Source organism: Hemicordylus capensis, chromosome 3 (assembly GCF_027244095.1).
Source record: "Hemicordylus capensis ecotype Gifberg chromosome 3, rHemCap1.1.pri, whole genome shotgun sequence".
Classification (NCBI taxonomy): domain Eukaryota; kingdom Metazoa; phylum Chordata; class Lepidosauria; order Squamata; family Cordylidae; genus Hemicordylus; species Hemicordylus capensis.
Genome location: NC_069659.1, coordinates 28,867,838 through 28,889,537, shown reverse-complemented (window position 1 = coordinate 28,889,537; position 21,700 = coordinate 28,867,838). Strand labels below are relative to the sequence as shown.

The 21,700-nt window shown below is 43.4% G+C and overlaps 1 protein-coding gene across 8 annotated transcripts in view; it reads right to left on the bottom strand.

Moving 5' to 3' along the window:
- Positions 1 to 21,700, bottom strand: part of GRIA4 (glutamate ionotropic receptor AMPA type subunit 4) — a 366,881-nt gene that overhangs the window by 24,524 nt on the left and 320,657 nt on the right. For 4 of the 8 annotated variants that reach the window (XR_008320486.1, XR_008320487.1, XM_053313245.1 and 1 more), the window contains exons 14-15: positions 5,933 to 6,047; positions 3,217 to 3,351 (exon numbers count right to left, since the gene is read on the bottom strand). Coding sequence is in view for 5 of the 8 variants with exons in the window: in XM_053313245.1 (XP_053169220.1) it covers positions 3,217 to 3,351; positions 5,933 to 6,047 (250 nt within the window). In the remaining 3 variants the exon portion in view is untranslated. Of the gene's footprint in view, positions 1 to 3,103; positions 3,352 to 5,932; positions 6,048 to 9,192; positions 9,308 to 21,700 lie in introns of those variants that run through there. The other 4 variants (XR_008320488.1, XM_053313247.1, XM_053313246.1 and 1 more) reach the window with 4 other exon arrangements.

Below are 21,700 nucleotides of genomic sequence, written 5' to 3'. Positions count from 1 at the left end.
AAATGTGCAGAAAGCTGCTTCCTCAGCTGTTGCTTTTGGGGCATGTCAGGGCTCAGAAGTCTGCAGTAGCCCCTGGGTGCAGTGTTATGTAGGGATGTGCGAATCCATTCAAATTCAGATTGATTTTACTTGAATCTGGCTGATTAGAATGATTAGAATTTGAATGGAATCACCCCAAAAAGGATAATTTGATTTGAATTTGAATCAAATTAACCAGATCCGAATTCAAATCAATTCAAATCGATTCAACAACCATTTAGGGGCATTTTGGCACCATTTAAAAACCATGATTGGTTAAAAAAAAAAAAGGCACCAAAAGAGATCAATTTGAATTAGAATAGAATCGGTCTGTTTCGGGCCAATTTGATCCGAATAGAATCAGCCAGTTTCAATTTGAATTCAAATCAAGTCTGAAAATTCAATTTGTGCATATCCCAAGTGTTATGGAGCTGTACCACTGTGCATCATGTTAGGCACTATGATTAAAGTACCTTGTAACTCTGTCGAATATTGCTAAAATATCGTTACTGATTCACACACTTACCTAGCCGTGTTCTGTGCACATGATGGTGGAGTGCAAGCACACACTCCCACACTTCACATACTATACTGTATTTACATATTATGTAAACTTTGCAGATTATGTAAAGTGTGGTAATCTGTGCTTCTACACTTTATCGTGTGGAAAGCACATACTCTTCACCACCATATAATGCAGGTGGTAAAGTGAAAACACCATATGTACATAAGCCCAGCTCATGATCCTTCTGTCAACTTTTTGTAAGGGGAAGGACCGCATGCTCAGAACCTATGCACATAGCACTCAGCCACACCATATACTGCTATGTGCATATGAAAGAGCATTCATTCCTTGACCATATAGATGTGGTGCTCAACTGTGTGTGTGTGTGTGTGTATGAGAGAGAGAGAGAGAGAGCGTGCAAGAGAGAGAGCGCGCACGAGAGAGCTGACCATTAATATGTCAACACTATGGCAAACAACAGTGCCATTCTAGGTGTGTTAGACCTATGTGCCACGGTGTTCAATGGAGCTTACTCCAGAAAGTTTGCATAGGACTGCAGTCTAAACTTAAAGTTGGAATGTACTAAATGGTTCAGCCACTGCAATCATTAGATTTAGCTCTAAAAAGATGGCCTTTCAGAGACAGTTCCGGCCATGGGGAAACTGCTCTTCTGGGAGGTGATCCCATGCAGCTTGGGGACTGTGTGTGAATGATGGATTTCCCCCAGCAGTGTGGGATCACCTCACAGAAAAGTAGCTCCCCATGAAGCTGCATGTGAAAGGTACCAAGGATGGGTATCCTGACCTGGATAGGGCTGAGGTCTTATGGTTTGTCTTGGAAGCAACTGTCCTAGCGAAACAGCACTAGATTGGCACTAGACCCCGGGATTATTTCTTTAAAATATCTGCTATCTCACCTTTCAAGCCACAGGTTTTGAAACTTGCAGCTTATAAATTGCAGTAAAAGGAACTCAAATTAAAATTAAATTATTTAAAGAAAAAACAGCTGCTTTATGAGAGCATCTACACCTAAGCTGCACTCCTATGGATAGTAACATGTGAGTAAAGATCCAGTGAAATGCATGGGAGGTCCCTAAATATGTCATCACTCCAAGTGACCAGCTGGGTTGCTTGTGGTCCTGAGCAGAAGATGACTAGGGACAAAACTACGTGGATGTTGGAGCTCTGTGACGGAAACTGCCAATTTAATTTAATTCTTATAAAAGCAGTCATGCAGGGGCAATTTGGATTACGTCTATGTGTGGGGAGAAGGGGCTCAACACTTTCCCCCATACAGTGCCTCCAATCCAAATTGCCCTCTCGATGTAGCTGCTAGCCATGGAGTGGGTGGTGGGGAATTCTGAGCATGTACAGCGCACAGTCCACCATCATTCTAAGAGAGATACATAAATGCTACTTTGTTCTATTCAAATGTCACAGAGCTGGAGGATCTTCATGCCTACTAAGCACAACGTCATTGCTGTCCCAATGCTGCTTTCATTGGAAATTATGGGAGAAGCGTTAGAACAGCAATGACTCTGTGCTTAGCAGGCACAGAGGTTTTTTCTTTCTCATAGCACTATGAATTCAAAACCTGGTCCTTGTGCAGACCAAAGATAACAAAGGCTCGTCCAGCCACCTTCAACATGCTGAAAAACAGTGGCTGACATCTTGGCTAATGAAGCACCAGTGCTTTTGAAGAGTTCCAGACCAACAGTGTACTGGTGTTGTAATACTGCTGACTGCCACAACTGCACAACCTGTGCTAAATTGGTTTGCGAGGTCTTTCATGGTCTGCTCATAGACAATAAAGCAGCTAACCTGAGCTCCCTGGAGGAAAGGTAGGATATAAATGCAATGGCTGACATGCTGCTCAGCCTTACAAGGATGGAGCACCTTAACTAACAGAGCAAAAGGCTTGCTTTGCAGTGCTGGGCGGGTAGAGGGGAAAGCAATTTTCACCTCTTTCACCTCACTCCAAAAGCCCTTTTTGTGTCCAGGAATATGTCCCTGAGGGCTGCATGATTGTAAAAGACATATTTCTGGACACAAAAGGGACTTTCCCCAGAAAATTTGCTTCCCTCTCCACCTGTCCAGCACTGCGAAGCAAGTTTCACACACTGTTAGTTTAGTTGCTCCTTGTGAGGATAGAGTTCTTGCTCTGCCTTGTAAAGCTGCTCAGCATGTCAGCCATTAAAAAGGACTGACTGACTGATGAAACTATTTGCTTTATACAGGGAACTGTCAAGAACAGGGGGAAAGTAAAAGTGACTTCCAGTAGTTGGGCAATTTGGAGTCTCGGCCCTCCGACTACATATAAAACCTAGTCGTGACTTATATATATATATATATTTATATTTAAAAATCAAAACCCTTGCAATGCAGATGTCTATTAGCAACATGTAAGTAAGTATACTAAACATCTGCAGCCAAAAGGAACTTTCCAAAAGTTTTCCAAAAGAGGAAGAAGCTCTCTCGAGAAGCAAGCAGTTACCACCACTGGACAGACAGGTCACAACACTGCATGACAAGATGATGAGGGATGCATCACCCACTCACTGTAGTAGGCCCTAAGTCCTACCCCTAAATTTTAACACTCTCGGTTCCATATACGTTGTAACCTTCTCTATAAGTTGCTAAATTCTGGGTATTCTGCGAGGAAGTTGGATTAAAAGTCTGTGCACTCTTTGCCACCTTCATTCGCTTCGCCTCTGCCCTGGATTTGTAACAGAATTCTATCAAAGCCACCAGCATAGCCAAGCCTAGGCCTCCAACCAGGATGTAGAAGACTCCTGCCACGTTGCTGAGACTCAGGGCACTCGTCTTGTCCTGGGGAAACAGAAGGGACAGAGTTAAATCATGGATGTGAGAGACCGGAGAGCAAACAGATAAGCACAGGACAGTACAAAAGGACAGAGATCTAAGCAACACTTTCATTGCAGTAGCAGGAACAAATAAAGACAGTCATCGGCAAACATTTCAAGAGAATTGGCCTGTCCAGATTTGCAAAACAAACAAACAGACAAACATTTTTTTTTTAAAGTGCCAGCTCTTCCTAGCAAACACTGGAAAAGATTACATGTGTTTTACCGATACTTTAGGGCATAATTAGTCCCTTGGTAATGAATGATTGTGGAACTGACTACCATTATTCACTGTGGCATCAATAAAGCAGATCTATCCTCTCTCAATACTAGTATTTAATGGCAACCTACAAATGGGGTTGCTAGATTTAAAGTTAGCTGATAGCACCCCTAAAATCAGAGTTCTACTAGGCAGCTTCACATGGTTACAGATTTATTTGAAACAAACAACCCCGACCAGTCTTTTAATCACTACTTAAACAACAGGCTTAATGTCTATTGCATTTAAATAACTTCTTAAAGTCAAGCTAATCCACTTCCTCTGGCATCATGTCACAGTCACTGGGCTTTATTCAAAATGTGTATAGGGAGATCTCTGGGGACAATGAATCTTCCCTCTCTCGTTTCTCACCATACTGCAAAAGGATTGTTAAACTCTCCGGAGTTTCGAAAGTGACCTAAGATGTGGTGCAGTGAAGAGGGAGAAGGGTTTGCAGGTTGGGATGCCAGGAAACAGTCCTGTTGGCCCTATGGACAAACCTATATATAGATGTACCAGTATCTGGATCAAGACCACAAACCAGGGGCCTTCAGTGTGCCCAGTTTCCTCTGAATTGTTGTGTTTTTTCTAAAGTGTGTGGCTGAAGTGCAGTGCAGGTTAATGTGGGTGGTTCAGCATTGTCCGTGTCTGTGTGTGCCTAAAACCCTGCCCATGGTGTTGTGGAACAGGGCTGTTCTGTTCTGACTGCAAAGTTGCATAACCTCAGTTGCATGAATGTAACGCTATGTAGTACATTATTTGCTTTGCAATCATAATTTTAAAAATGATTCAGTTTGTAATCTCACATAAATTTAGACCAAATAAATTTTGCTTTTACAATAGTGTGAAGGAATTATTTGTATTAAGTATAGTCCTTCTATAGTCAGAATTCATGTTACAACAACTGACTGTTTATTTTGGTATTGCTTAGCTTGGGCATTCTGACTAATTGAACGACTGACAATGGAGAATCTTATACAAAGATGTGTGTCATTTTCCACCATAATTATTAAGGTTAAAGACTCTTCAAGATTTTGGCATTATTGTACCATATAATGCTATAATACTAAAAGAGTAATTAATGAAACATTGTCTTTATTGGTAGGCATATTTTAAAACTGGGTAAGAGTAGGAATTGAATTCTTATTCCAGGCTCCATGGAAGCTGATCACCATGATGATCAACTATTGCAATGGTTTAATTTAAAGATGCATGGCACGGCATTCAAACTAATGTTTGGGCAAGGCCAGGATTACAGAGATGATGGGATGTCATCATGCAGAAGTGCTTTCCCATGGCCTTCATATATGTGCACATGTGTGGGGTGTAACATTTTATTCTGCCCTGAAGAATAAACTTTAGCCTGCTGAAGTTTGTAAAATGGTATCAAGAGGAGGCAGGGCTTTTTTTTTTAATTTAAAGAACATGTGCCAAGATTCAAAACTCTATGAAAGCATCCCCAAATGTCTTTAAAGGAACCCCTGCTCCTTAATGGTAAGTCTTTTGGAACAGGTTACCATCGGTAAGCAATGAGGGAAAGGCACTTTGCACATGATTAGAGGTACTCTATTACAAAGAACTGCATTTTCAGATCTGACTTCAGTTTGCAAAAATCAATCAACAGTACTAGTCTAAGTGTTCCAGAGTCCATAAGGTGAGGGCAAGGCATATATTTCCGGTGAGGTGATCCACAATTGGCACCTCCAGGCCCTTGGATGCTAAGCCAAGTATAAGCCATCACAGCATCTTTCTGATGAGTTTAATGCAGTGGTGTAGTATTGCAGGGACGACCAGAAGCACAGTCCCAGTACTTTTTTTTTATTCCAGGGTCTCAGCAGGAATGCAAAGCTGTTCTTGCTGTTCCCACAGTTTGCTCAAGCTCTGTAGGATTAGGAAACATGACTTCTCGAAACGAAACCTCCACAATTATTGCATCTGTCTATGTGGCGGTGGACATTGCTATGGGCCAGGACTATGGGGGCTGCCATGGAGAGTGCCTGCACTTGTGAACTGGTGACTACGCCACTGGTTCCATGGGCTCTGTTCCTTTCTGAGATGAAGCTGGTACTGCACGACTTTAACTGTAGATGGGGTGCTTTAATCATGGTGCATGTTTGGTGCGGCTTCAAATAAATTCAAATAAATACTTCCCCATCTTCTAGGGGCTGGGAGGAAAGGATATGTATCTCCTACATGAAGACCTTCCATAGATTATTCATTTCCATCCCTATGCGATCATTAACTCCTTAGCGAACACAATAGCAGGTCCCGAACTGTAGCGACTGACCTTACTTCCAGAGTCCTTGGGTCCACATTCACCTTTATCGTACCACCATTTGTTTTTCAGCTTGTCTAAGACGCCTGCCTCACTGAGTTTCAAAACGGCAAGGTTTACAGGAGTTCTTCACGTGGAAAATAACATAAATAACATTATATATGTTATTTTATGTTATTCAAGTAAAACTACATTGAATCGCATTGCAAAGTGACGGAGCTGAGGCCACAGTGGCTGCTATGTCATGTACTGTAGGCCCAGGGTTAGAGACAGACATACAACTGGGACCTGCTCCATCGCTTCTGGTAACGGGCACATACTGCTGCGGAGAGTTCTGAAAACATTGTGGACAATTACTGTGAACCCAAAACTATTGGCTTAATCAGCCATGCTCATTGGCTGCCCAAAGAAAGATTGCCAGACTTTAGACAATGGTTCCTGGCGAGTTATCCACGGTGTGTTCTTTTTTTAATGCAAAAGCAGGGAGTGACCAGATCATATGGCTATTATCCAAGCAATTTAGGCTGCAAAGCTGAAGCATACTGACTGGGGAATATGTTCCATTCAGCTCAGTGAGACTTACTTCTGAGTAAACATTGTTAGGCTTATGTTGCACATCAGTAAGGGCAGGCTGCTACGTAATTGCATTTTGCAGGAGCCAGGGAATATCTGACACGAAGCCTACACTGTGTTATGGTTTAAACACAATATGTTTGAGTGTTCCTGGGTCTATATATGTATTTATAGGTGTTATAGGTGTTTTGATTGTTTTTAATGTTGTCTTAGAATGTTGTTTTAAATTATTAAGTGTAGTGTGTTAAATTTCTTGTTTTTGTTTTTAACTAATGTTTTAATGTTTTATCTTGTTGTAAACCACCCAGAGACGTAAGTTTTGGGCGGTATAAAATATGTTAAATAAATAAATAAATAAATAAAAGATATATAACCTGCCTTTCCACCATTTAGGTCATCAGGGAGGCTCAGAAATCTATATAAATAAAGCTGTTTACAGTCTCAGCAGATGTAGACTTCTATATGCCCAGTGTCTAAATCACGAGAAGTTGTAGAACTGAAGTCTTTTCCAAACTGTTCAGAAAAGGCATACTGTGTTGAGTTCTGGATATCACACTTTAGGAAGGACACTGATAAACTGAGCAGGCCCAGGAGAGGGCAACACAGATGGTGAGGGTCTGGAAGCTAAGCCCTAGGAGGAATGGTTGAGGGAGGCGGGTATGTCTAGCCAGAGAACAGAAGACTCAGGGGAGAGAAGATATCTGAAAGGCTGTCATACAGAAGGAGCAAACTTGTTCTCTGTTGATCCTGAAGGCAGGGCTAGAACCAATTGGCTGAATTTACAAGGATGCAGATTTAGGCGAAGCATTAGGAGGGATTTCCTAAATGTGAGAGCTGTGTGACCGTAGAACAGTCTGACTCATGCAGTGGCAGGCTCTCTTTCAACTCCCATAATCCCCAGCCCCAGTGGCCTTTGGTTGGGGATTATGGGAGCTGAAGTGCAATAACATCTGGGGGCCCAATGTTGAGAATCCCTGGGTCAACATGCAGCAGAAGGACAACACATCAGAAAGACAGTAGTGTCTCCCCTGCCATAGTGAGCCATTTAGAGCCCCCAGAAGTAACTACCTGGATGGCTGCTGGTGGTTCAGATGCCCCACACCCAGTCCCTTAAAGTTACAGTCCCATTGCCACCACTCTGCCCACTCACCTCTCCTGCCTCTGGTTGGTCACTGGGAAGGCCCCCTAGACTTATAGGGGGCTATAGGTTTTCCAGCAGAGGCTGGACGACTGTCTGTTAGAGATGCTGCGCTGAGCAAGGGACTGAACTAGAAGGCTTCCAAGGACCTTTCCAATTCTAAAAGTCTGAGATGACTCACGCGTGGCTCTTCCATCCTAGAAGAAACCAATGGACTCCCTCACCCTCATGTTGTCTCAGTTGTGGCTGTGGGGCAGAGAGCAAGCCTTTCTAGAAGCACTGCCTCAGACCAAACCTGGTAGGGGAGCAAATGACAAGGTGTGGAGCAAGAGGACTGCTGTGGCCAAAGCAGTTCTTTCCATGATAAATTCTAAGCTCAGCCATGAAGGTCACTGGCTGACTTCGGCCAGGAATTCTCTCTTAGTGTAAGCTACTTCTCAGGGTTGTCGTGAAGATACAAACAGGCTAAGACCCTACATGCTGCCTTAAATCCCTTGGGAGAAGTAGGATGTAAAAGTCATTATTACAGATAACATAAATAACATATTTAAAAGAGTAAATGTCTTTCTGAGTTTTCCTTTGTCCTCTTAAACTTTACTGATGTACAAAATGACATTTGGGGACTGCTAACTTGGCCCTTTCAGCAGCTGGAATGGTTCGTAACATTCAGCCTATGGGGAAACTTTAGGGGGCAACTTGTGCCAGAGCTGGAACCCAATTCTGATGAAACTACAATACTTTGGGTTCTTTAGGGGAAGCAGCAACAATAAACCCAGCAGGTTTTAAAAATCCAGTTTAAAACCTGTAGTGTGGGTGTCCCTAAGAAGAAACCATCTATTGTATACTAGAATGGCAGAGCAATGGGAGGCCTCAGGGCCAAATCTGCCCGCCCTGAAAAAGTCTAGGTGGCCTTCCCAGTGACCAACCAGAGGCAGGAGAGCGGAGTGGGCAGAGTGGTGGTTGTGGCAATGGGACTATAACTTTAAGGGACTGCATGTGGGAAATCTGGACCACCAGCAGCCATCCAGGTAGTTATTTCTGGAGGCTCTAAATGGCTCACTATGGCAGGGAGGACACTGCCGTCTTTCTGATGTGTTGTCCTTCTGCTGCATGTTGACCCAGGGATTCTCAACACTGGGCCCCCAGATGTTATTGGACTTCAGCTCCCATAATCCCCAACCAAAGGCCACTGGGGCTGGGGATTATGGGAGTTGAAGTCCAGTAACATCCGGGGGCCCAACGTGAGAATCCCTGGACTAGACTGAATAGCAGCTAGCGGTGCCCCTTTCTACCTTTGAGTTGGAAGATGTGCAAGATTGCAAGGACACCAAGAGAAACCAGAATTTAGACTCCCGTGCTAGCCAGTGGGGCTTGGAAGATATACAAGAATGCAAATATTTTTGCTTTGACAGTAATTGCACACATCTAGAATTTGGTTTTTCACTTATTAGCAATGGCACAAGACACAGTTAAGGGTTGCATGGCAGGGAAGAAAGAGCCCCAGCAGATGCGCCAATTACTCAACATACTGTTTACCCGCTGTGGTGACATTGAGGCTAACCTTGGAGTCACCTCCCCCGCTGCCACATTCTCCTTTGTCGTACCACCATTTGTTTTTCAATTTGTCCAAGAGGCCTTGTTCATTCAGTTTTAAAACTGCGAGGTTAACAGCATTTCTTGAAACGATAAAACATATTTTGTAAGAAACTGCACAGCTGTTAAGATGTTAGAGGAATGAGGACTTAAAAAGCTCGTTTATCCACACACTAAATAAACCTCTCATTTGCATATTACAACATTCCTGTGAATAGGGGGAAGCAGGTTTGCTTACAAATTTGGGGAAAGAAATGGCTCTTCCAGGCTAGGAATGACATCTTTATGGCTTCACACTTAAACAAAGATAATATGATTTTGTAAACCAATCCAGAACAGCTATGTGATCACAGATTGGCAATGTGGTGATAAAGTGCAGTCTGGATAACTCATTTAAATTGCTTGTGTCTGTTTGCTCTCTCAGTTTAGAAGAGACAGTTGGTTTTTTTTAAAGCCTCTAGATACAATATGGGCCTAGATTCAATTTTCTTAGCAGCCAGTCAATGTTATTGTTCATTGTACAAAATAAGAGTTTTAAATTTCAATCCCCTTGGGCTGGAGCACACAGCTCTTGTAATAGAGGAAAGAAGTGTGATGGGGGAAAGTATGAATTAAATAGGTATACAAGCAAAGTTGCTCACACATGCACACACACGAGCTTGTTACTACAACTGTCCAGAATAAATGCATATGGGGCATGCTCCAGCCAAACTTAACACTTTAATGTCTCATTGGATCCAATGGGGGAGATGTAAGCACCTCCACTGAAATCAATGGGAATTTGAAATTGTGCTTCATTTCAAATGGATCATGCCCATTAGATTTAGGTTATATTCTGGTGTGAAATACTATAGCTAATCTCCTTAGAGAAAACCTACTACCTGATTTCTAAGGAAGATTACTCCATGGAATTGAGGAATCTGATGGATTTCAAAATGGCATATGCACTAGTGTACAGTGGGTCTTCTATTGCACCAGGCACATAAGCCTGCCCAGAGGGTCTATATGCTGCTATGTGCCCATGAGGTCATGTCCAACAGTCTTGAGAGCTCCATGCCTGCTGTGGTCATGTGGCAAAGAGCATCCCATCCCTGCTACACCCAGCGAAGGGGGAAAGGGAAGGTCTCATCTGGATTGTATGTGGAGCAACAGTTTAGGGGTCCTAAGTGCTCCCACACACATGCTATGCTAACTAGGGTCATACAAGATCATAGAGGCTATAGTACCCAGCAGTACTGGCAAAGCATGGCAGATAGGCTGCATGGTCAGAACCATGGACAGCTCATAGTGGGACTAGTTACAAGGTAAAGTGGAATGTAAGGAGCTTGGCATGCTGCTTCAAGCCATCCTGAAGCCAATTGTGAACTTAAACTTAAACGGATTTGCAATGAGGTGGTATCTCAAGCGACACCTTCCCAGTTGAAAACTGAAAGACATGTGCCTTATTCTGAAGGCATGTGCTCCAGCAGGCTTGGGAAGCCTCCTGCTCTCCCTGAATGTGGTAGTGAAGGGGTGTTTTCCCAAATTGCAAATGATTTTGGAGATGAGTCCTTTGAGTCAGAGAGGCAAGGTTACCTCCTTGGGTACAGAGGATGGAGGTATCACTGTACCATCATGGCCTCAAGATGGACTACGTGGGGTTTCTAAGCTGTCAGCCATCCAAATACTGCCCAGATGCAGACCTGCTTAGCTTTAGCAAGGTGGCTGTACCAGATATCCTTAGACCAGGGCTGTCTAACTTTGACGCTCCTGCAGATGTTGGACAACTCCTCTTATCCCAGATTATTGGCCACTAGATTATTGGCCACTATAGCTGGGGATGATGGGAGTTGTAGTCCAAAACAAGAAAAGGGGGGGGAGTTGTGCCACCCTAACTTAGAGCATACCCTAGGACCTAAGGCAAAAAGCAATTTTAGATGTTTTCTCCTGAGGTTTTCTCCTGAACACTATCCTCCAAATCACTGGGTTCCTTTTCTAATCAAGAAGAGCCCAAGTCTTGGATTATAACAGCGATCCTAAACAGACCTTTGGACTGTAGCAAGACAATTCTTTTGATGCCAACCTGTAAAATGTTTTCTCCTTTACAGGAAGAGGGCACTTTTATGGGTCATGTTTTGGGAACACAGTATTTTATCGCTTTTCATGCATGCTCTCAGTGGGACTCACACAGACCTTTGCCAACTAATTACCAAGTTTTGGAAACTATCTCTAAACAGAATTGACCTGAGCTTAATTTTTAGGTTTGTTAATTTTGTATTAGATTGTGCTTACAGATAATGTAATTACTTCTCTGCCCCTGGAACTCAAAAGACAGGAATATAGGCTGTGGTGTGAGTGATAACAGTCTGGTCTTTGTGGATAAAGCCTCTGAGGCTAGGTTCTCAGGCAATCTGACAAATGTAATTTTATACAAGAGCTCTAATTACAGTTTGTGATCAAGAGGGAGAGGCAAAAGAGCAAGGCTGGGTTGCAATTGTTCATTTGCTTCCTTTATTCCAGGAAGCAATTGCTTTTGAACCAGAGATATTTATTATGGATTTCTAATTAAGCATTTTGATGCCAGTTCTTCTGTTTCCAGCAACAATCTCACCCCCACCCCCAGGATTTCTAATGAAATCTGTAGCACTATTCTGGAAAGAGAAAATGAGTTGAGGATTTCAACCTCTCTCAAAGTGAATTATGTTACAACAAAATGTTTTTTTTTTTCTCTCTCTCTCATTTGTACTGGCATGTACGACACAATTGTGTTGCCCCCAGACTCTGGAATGATCTCCCGGTGGCCGTCCACTCCTCATTCTCCATCACAGTTTTTAGAAAGCATGTGAAATCTTGGCTTTTTACCCAGGCTTTTATTTGATGGTTTCTATTGTTGTGGTTTTGTATCTTTTGTGATTATATTGTGCTTGTTTTTAATCTTTTAATCAGATCTGTATTTTTAATATTTTAGCTAATATTTTAATTGTGTAATTTTTGTAGTCTTGTTTTAAATTTTGTGTGAACCACCTTGAGCTTGTTTTAATGAAAGGCAGTATAGAAATTATCAGCATGTTATTTATTACATTAGAATTAACTGACAATATTAATGAAAGCAAACATTAACTACTAGTGGAACCTCTCCCCTTGTCAAGGGAACCACAACTGGAACCAAGGAAGCGGCCAGAAAACAGGTCCTGTCCCTGCTCAGTCAGTGGCATACCTGGAGTGCAGGCCAGCTTCAAACAGGAGAGGAGAGGAGAGCTGGTCTTGTGGTAGCAAGCAGGACTTGTCCCCTTAGCTAAGCAGGGTCCACCCTGGTTGCATATGAAAGGGAGACTAGAAGTGTGAGCACTGAGAGATATTCCCCTCAGCGGATGGAGCCGCTCTGGAAAGAGCTGAAGGTTTTGAGTTCCCTCTCTGGCTTCTCCAAGAAAGGGCTGAGAGAGATTCCTGCCTGCAACCTGGGAGAAGCTGCTGCCAGTCTGTGAAGACAATACTGAGCTAGATAGACAAATGGTCTGATTCAGTATATGGCAGCTTCCTATATTCCTGTATTATTCCTATAAATGCCCTCTCCTCTCCTTAAATTGCCATTGCTTTCAAGTTGCAATCCTAGACATGCTTACATGAAAGTAACCCTTACTGGGTACACTGTGAGATGTATTTCAAAGTAAATGTGCATAGGATGGCTCTGTAAGGCAGTTTCTGGAGGATGGTCCCCCTTGGAAAAAAAGGGAACTGACCGAAAGAGCAACCCTCAGCTTTTCTGGGATGTGCTCTGTCTTGGCCTGCCTGATGCTGCTGCTGTTCCAACCCACTCAATTCATCGATGCTGCTGCTGCTCAAGCAGCAGCAACTCACTCAATCACCTGTTGGTCCACTGCTGTCTGATGCATCTCATCTGATCTCAGGTGACCAACTGCATTGAGCTGGTGCTGCTTTTCAGTGTGACAAGCCAAGCGCTCTCTGTGGCTTCCGCTGTTGCTGCAGGATATTCCTACCTGGGAACAAGCAAAGAAGTCCCCACAGGCCAGATCTGACCCCCCCGGCCTTATCTTGTGCAGGCCTCTTCTAGACTGAGTCAACCACTGCTTTGGAGATGGATTCGGCCAGAGTCCTATGCATACATAGCTAGGATTAAATCCCATGGAACACAGTACAAGGGTACAACAGTCCAGTAGCACTGTGTGCATGCAATCTGTGCAAATGTACAAATGGTGTACATAACATTACACAAAAGCAAGTCCATTATTTTCAATGGGCTTACTCTAGCATAACATCACTTGCACAATGTTTGTATTTGTACAACTTGTGTGCACGCAACATTACTGGGCTGATGTACCCTTATGCAGTATATCAGCCACTGAGCCTTACTTCTGAGTAAACATCAATAGGATTGTACTGTTAGTGTACTTTCCCTAATCTTTAACTAAATGCTAGTGTGTGGATAATAAGGGTGTGCAGGAAATGCATTTTGAGTTCTGTTCCGAGCTTGGAACAGAATGCAAAATGTGCAGAATGTTCTGTCGGAACAACTGGTCAATCTGGTTGTTCTGATAGAACAACCTTGTTCTGCTGAACCTTCCAACCTGTTCTGAGCGCCATTTTGGATTCAAAAATTGTGCTCTTCTGTTTATGAGCAGCATCCATTTGCATGGTGGTGATGACCACGCAAATGGCTGTCATGCATGTGCAGAGGCCAAAGAGTGCCATTTTGGATTCCAAAATGGCCCTCGGAATGGGCCAGAACATTTCGCTTTGGAATGGGTTGTAATAAGCAACCCTTATTACAGCAGGAATATTGACAAGTTCTCACCCTCATCTTGTCTCCATCACTTTGCATGTCTCTAGTCCCTCCCGCTGCCCACTTCAATCTCAGTGGCTGCTGTGCTTCAATCCCAGTGGTTGCTGTGTGTGGTGGTAAACATGTTACTTGGGGCGGTGGGTTAATGTTGAAGCTGGTATAGGCTTCTCTTGGCAGGAGAGCACTTTTAGTGTCCTCCCCATGGATACAACACTGTAGTATACTATGTGTCATAGACCTACAACACCTATGTAGACCTATGCGTCGTAGACCTCCTTAGACCTAAGTATCTACCACTGGGTGCGAGTTCTTATTACTCATTCTAAGGTGAATATTGACTGCACAGGTCTTTTTGAGACTTCCCAGTGATAAAAGCATTCTGCTTAGGTGCTGAAAAGAGGCCCGGATCCACAAACCCTCACATGTACTAGTGATCTGCAAGCATGCTGCTGAGTGAAGGGACCTCACATGTACACCCACCAAAAATCTGTTGAAAATTTCAACAGGTTATCTGTACAGTGAGAGCTACAGTGTTAGGGGCACACATATTTGGTCTTCCAGTCACTCAAAGAAGTTATTGGTGCTGTCAGAGTTGGGTGTACCAACTATGTATGGGGTTGCACATTTTTTTACATCTCTTAGTTCAGACAGTTTTTTAATTCAAGTGTACCCCTTACATCTTAAAGCATCAGCTCAATTATCCCATATAAACAGCCAAGAATCTTGTTCGCCAGAAGTAAATCTTTCCCAGATTGATGGGAAATAAAGTGCAGACTAAGAGTCTGTTCAGGCACAATCTCAGCAGGTCAGCGCCATCTAGTCCCACTATTTACCCTGGCTGTTAGCTGTGGTTAAGGGAGTGAGCAGCCTTTACCCCGGCTGCATGCTCATGGTGTTCTCTTACCACCTTTCCCCCGGCTACTTGCGAGCACAATGTGTCGCACATGTCACACGGTGCATTGTGGGATTCACAGAGGCCGGGACAATGAGTCCTGGCCTCAGATCATTCTGCCCTGTTCTACACTGCACTGAGCAGTGCTGATCATATGGGAGCACACTGCACACTCCCACCCACAAAACAGCGATCATCTGGGGGCAAAGTCAGGTTTGAGAAGCCTCCCCGCCGCCTGCCCTTTAGGGTGTGTGAATGGCCCCTAAGTTAATCTGCCCTGGAATCTGGCACAAAAAGGAAAGGGAAGGGAAGGGAAAGGGGGGGGGATAAACAAACAAACCCTGACTCTATGCTCTGCCTTCCTTCCTGCTCCTGTCCTCTGGAGCCTCATAGCTAGGGCTCCACAGCATACTTCTGATCTAACCCCATCTCTCAGTCTCTCCTCCTCTCCACATGACTGGCTGGCAAGATGCTCAGTCTCAGCCCATCTCTCCTTCAACCTGAGTGACAGGCTTGGCAGGAGGGCAATGTTGACGTTGAGCATCAGCCAGCATTTCCATTGCTGGTGGCCTGTCAGATTGAGGGAGGGGTGGGCTGAGCATGTGCACACAGACAGCCAGTCACTTGGAGAGAAACGGGGAGGGATGCTGCCTGACACTCCTCCCCTCCCCTTCTGGAGAAGGAGCCAAGAGTGCACCATATAAGTGAGTCAGTGAAGTGGGAGTGTTCTGTGTACCCCATGTACCACCTAAGAGGCTTCAAAGTAACCCCCAATGGTTCAGGTACCCCTGACTGAAAACCCCTGTTTTAGTTGATCCTTTGCAGATGCAAAGAGCATCCAGCAAAGGGATCTGCATGCAGAAGCCTCCTTCTATACAGAAATCAGGCTGGATCCCTAGGCTGAACTTTATGCCAGATCAGTTCAGGTTGCTTTAAGCACTGATTTCACTGAAAATTTGTCGCAAGCACATGTATTTCTGCCCGTTTTACCAATGACCCTAGATGTCTACACATTTATGAAGATTATTTCTAAAGTCAGAGTTCATTCTACTGGAAAGTCTTCTGACTATTCAAATATAACAATCTATAATAATATAATATAATAATTATATTATATTATAATAATAATTAAATAATAATAATTAATAATAATAATAATAATAATAATAATAATAATAATAGAGAAACTGGACAGATTTGCTTGACCTAGAGATGGCCCTTATTATTTTTATTTTAAATTCCACTTTGGAGGAGCAATTAATCACCCTGGCCAAAGTTCACCCTTAAAGAACAGGAAGAAAAACTCCCCACCCCCCATGTTTTTGAGGAAGCTGCTATGGCTGATGACAGTACTAAAATTGTAATTAAGAAAAACCCTTAAAGCCTATTCATGAGAGGGTTATTTAGTAGGGCTATTAGCCATATCCATAGACAATTTCACAGCACAATAAGAAAAAAAAATGGAAATAAAAATGAATGGAGAAGTAAATGGAGATTTTTAAAGCACCTCTCATGGTTCTGAAATTAAGATAAAATTGGTTACCAATCTAATCACATTGCATTCCTTGTTACATCTAGCAGGCCATGTAAAAAACATGTTTGTTTCACACCGCTTTTTAAAAATGGTTGCGTAATTAAGATGCTACCCAATGTATCAGAATAAGCTGCTGTCCACTTTGCACGGAAATGACATGATTCTTTTGGCACAATATTTTATATTCTTCTGTATCTCAAATGCTCTAAAAGAGTTTGTGCGAAAAGAAGTGTTATTTTCTTTAAGCAGAACTCTCTCAGTAATGTACAGAGATGTGAAGCAGATCTATTTGAGTTGAAGCTCAGACTTGACTTTATGATGTAGAACCTGTTTGCATCCAACCTCAGTGCACAGATTTCTATCACACAAGGCACTAAAATTCAACATGCAGCAGAACTTAGATTTTTTTTTTAGTTGTAAAGTTCTTATATAAGCCACAGTATTCAAACTAAACTCCACAAAAGTATTTATTTAGCTTCAATCAAAAGTTCCATGGATCACTGATATCTACAAGGAGCTCCTTATAAGCAGAGGCTACCCTATTAACTTTAATGCTGCGAAAGCTCCACAGTTTGCCAAGATATGTGGACTCTTCCCCAACACCTAAGAAAATGTAGAAGCTTCTGCTCACATGGTGTTCCAACTTCCTTGGAGCTTCAACATGCACACCAGAGCTGTTTGATTGGGACTACAGTAAATAATGAAAAAAAAATTTTTTTGACATGAGGATTCCAGGCTTTAACTCAACCAAACTGAGCTGACAGATTATGAAGTTTTTGCCTATGCCACAATCTTCAAACTTAAAATCCACAGAATAGTTCCTTTGGCACTGAAAAAAGCTACAGGGGTATCCGATGTTCACATGGACTGCCCTGTGGACAATTCATGATCTAGTAATGAATTTCGGACTCTGAACATTTTCACTACATGGAAGTTTGGGCTGTGCACAATTATATTACCGTAACTGAGGAAGAATTATTGAGCTTTCTGCCCTCATGGATAGACAGCTCTATAAAAACAGAACTTGATACTTACCTGGACTCAGTTGAGCTGCCAAATAAAACAAAGCTGGATCTTCAGTATGGAATTGTGGAACTACAACTTTTGTACTACAGTATTATGCAGTAATCAGAAGACCTTTGTCGTTTGCCTTTTGCATTGCCTTTTGGATTTAACTACCAGTTGTATGATGTCATTACCCTTTTGGCTTATGGGCATAAAACACATATTGTTAATATCCCATCTGTGCTGTTGGGTACCCCTTTCCTGGTTTCTGGATTCTTTTGAAATTCCCCTTCCTCCCTTACCCTTGTAGGTATCTTAACTTAAAGCAAACCACAGTTGCATTCTTACCTCTCCTCCTTCTCCTCTGTCCTGTCTACATTGCACCCCTGGTTGGTACCATACTCCAGACTGGTGATATCCATAGGTAAGAAGATGCAAGAAAACTTTCTGGGGCTTAAGAGTTTCAAAAATTCTGAAATGATATCCATTACGTTTTATGGGACCACAACATTCCTTTTTTCAAATGTACAGATCTTGGGATCACATCATCTCATACAAACATGGCATGATAACAAAAACTTAACAGAGCAGCGCATAAAATACTATTCACCGAAAACCAAAATTATCCATTGCACGATTTAGATGTACATGTAAAATGCTTTAACTGTAAAATGTGAATCAGGAAAATGTGATTGGAAACATTGAAGAGCCAGGATTGGCTGTAGTAGGAAGTACCTGGCTTATATACTGCACGATTTGTGAAGGCGGGGAGGCTCTGTGCCTACAAAGGAGTGCCTCCTTGCATTCCTGCTGCTGCTCCAATTGGGAATAACGGGGGTAGCAGTGGGAGTGCGAGGACAGATTCCTGAGTAGCCACAGAGCCTCTCTGCCTTTGCAGTGTTGACCAAGCAGAGTTTAAAGGGGCACAAAAGTAACAAGTCCACTTGTCGCTTAGATAAGCAGCTTGCTGCACAGCTGATAAGCCCATTTTGAACTTTGAAAAAATTAAAACAAAATAAACATGGAACTTTTAAGTGTGGTCTATGCAATGATAACTTCTTTTTTAAGAGTCATGAAAAGGAGCAACAAGGAAACTGAAAAGGCCACAGCCTTTCTCATCGGCATATTGCACTTATTATGCTCATGACTGTCACAAAAGCAAGGCACATAGTAATCAGCAATAGGACATCAAAAACAAAACTATTTCAATAATCTAAGAAAAAAAAATAATCCTTTGAGCAAATGTTTTCAAAAGGGAGCCCTTCACCACTGACGTGGTGGATTGTTCCCCACATTCAGAATGTAGAAAAAGATCACAAGGCTCTTTGGACCAAAATAGTGGCTCTTGGTTTTCTGTTAGTGAACCAACACACTTGAGTGCTTGGCCAGGACCACAGAAGGCCTTTTATGGATTAGGCAAACATAGAAAGAGGCCTGCTGTATTGGACCAAGGGTCCATCTAGTCCAGCATCCTGTTTCCCACAGAGATGTAGCCTGCCAGATGCCTTTAGGAAGCTCATAAGCAGGCATGAAGGCAGCCTCCTGCCTTTTTGCTTGTTCTCCAGGAACTGGCACTGAGAGGTACACTTCCTCTCCACACTGGCTGAGATCCTGAGTAATGAAGTGCATGTGTAAGGATGCTCTATGAGAATGTGCTGGGAGCCTGCATGCAGCAACTCCAGCCTTAGACCTTGCACAGTGTTGGGCTAGATGGCTAGGATTTGCAAGAAATATGTTGTGGGAATCAACAGAGCACTTCTGGAGCATGAGCAGCATTTGCAAATCCTAGCCCAACATGCACTTGGAGGAATGAAGGAGTGGCCTGTGGGCTCCCAACAGATCCCCACAGAGCATCATTACACATGTGCTTTGTTAGTCACTGAGTCTACATTTATCTATCGCGGCAAATAGCTAATAACCAGGGGCATAGCAAGGTTGGGGTGAAGAGTGGAAAGCAAGCTCCTGCCCAGCTGGCAGGGCCCTCACCTCCCTCAGGGGCCCAGAGGCATTTGTCCCCACTCCTGCTCAATTAGAACTATGCCCCTCCTCTCAAAGTTTCCCTTGCACGGGCTTCATACATCACGCCAAACCGCTGGTTCACATGAGAAGCTGCTGCACTGGGTACACAGGTGAGCCCTACTTCTGGTGGCAGTTCCAATCAGTGTTCCCTCTAAGAGGGATTCCCAGATGTAGTTGACTACAATTCCCAGAATCCCCAAACAAAAGCCACTGCAGCTGGGAATTCTGGGAGTTGTAGTCAACAACACCTGGGAATCCCTCTTAGAGGGAACACTGGTTCTAATATGTTGATTGGGCGTGGCACATTAATGCACCAGTCTCTGTGTGTCCCACCCTACTTGTGGTAGGGAACCTGACATCCGTATATGACAAATGTTGGGTTCCCTGCCACAAGGAGGGTGGGACAAGCAGAGCCAAGAACACCATGCCAAGAACATACGTCATGCCCAAACTTGGCATATACCACCAGAAGCAAGGCTCATGTGTGCTCCCAGGGTGGCACCTGCTTGCGTGAACAGAAGATTCATTGTGACGTGTGAAGCTGCCCTCTGTATAGAGAAACTTGTAAGGTTTTGCTCTGGGGAAATTTTTGGCAACGTGGCTGCGATGGAGCACACATAACATCTTGCAGTATTACTATCCAATGTTTAATTTCAACAAATGCTGGGGCTCAAGCCTGCCTGGAGATTTCATCTTCTCCACCAAACAAGATTTACTGGAACTTATTTTAATTACTCAGTAAGAAGAGAAAGTTACTTTGTGTGTATTTTTTTTTTAAAAGTCCTCTTCTTAATTAGTTGCCATGCCCCAGGCTTCAGCTCTGGCAAATCAGGGTGTCTGGAGGCATGCAAGAGCCCCTCCTGTGAAGGAAGTGGCTGCATGTGACTGACTTGCGGCAGGCAGGGAGCCAACAGGCCTGGCACACTTCCAAGCAGCCATAATTCACCTGAGAGCCCCAAGGCTGAGCAGATGGCCTCTAACTGGTAACAGCGAAGGCCAACAGAGTCGTGTGGTGAGAGGTTCATGATCCTCTCATCTTTTCCTTTTCCAAAAAGCAGCCATGAGCTTGATGGATCTGGACTATAGCATAGGGCAGGGGTGGGGAACCTTGGCCCTCCAGCTGTTTTTGAACTACAACTCCCACCATCCCCAGCCACAATAATTGAGAGTGGATTCATGGTTTGTATTGAAAATCTCATTTGCTACCATAGAATTTACACTCAGAACACCTCAGAAACAACAGAACCCTGAAACCCATGGGGGTGGCTGGCACCCTCTGTTCACTACACCACCACTCACTCTGGGCCACCCCAGCGGGGCCCCCCCCCAAGTGCAGTTATGGGGCTGCTGAAACCTACATGATTCTCTATGGAGAAAACCCTTAAAGATGCGTAAACTTCAACAAATCACCAAAAATCAGCCCTCTACCCAAATCCTTTGAAAAAATTCTGGTAGCTTCCTTGCCCCCCTTGGGCACTACCACCAAGCCCACACCACTCTAGGCCACCCCCTCCCCCCCCCGATGTGAAGCGATACACCTCGTTTATACCTTGTGGGGGGAAACTTTAAAGACACGCAAACTTCAACAATTCACCAAAAATCAGCCCTTTGCCCAATCCCTCTGCAATTTGGGTGGTAGCCCCCACCCATTAGGCACTTAGCGTAAACTGAGTAGAACCCCACTGCCTTGCGGGTGGGAGTGGGGTGTAGTTGGCAAATGGCAGTTGACAGTTGGCGCTGTTGAAAAGACAGTCAAAATGAATAGAAGAAATGAAGGTGTGTAATGAATCCTCATAAGGATTCATTGAGTGAAAGTTATTATACACCAAAGAATCCAAACACTTGAAAAATCGTGACCACACATTTTACTCCATAACTCCACTTCTATAAGGGCTAGAGCTTAGCTTAAAAAAAAACCGAAAGCTGGGAATCTGGGAGAATTAATAGGACAGATCTGAAACCCGAATAGATTCAAATCGAATCAGCCGCAATTTGATTTGTACCCAAATCTAGCCAATGGACCACAGGGGTGATTTGTTTTGTCTCCAAATCATGCAAATCAGCTAGATTCAGGTACAAATCGATTTGCATCTGAATCAATTTGCATATCCCTAATGATTTTACCAGTTCTGAATAAAGAACTGATTAATATTTATTCAGCATCTTTGGGAACTGTTTCCCCTTTTTCTCTTGGTCTTTTGGTGCTGCATCATTTCCCTCCCTTCTCTTTCTTTTCCCGGGAGGTC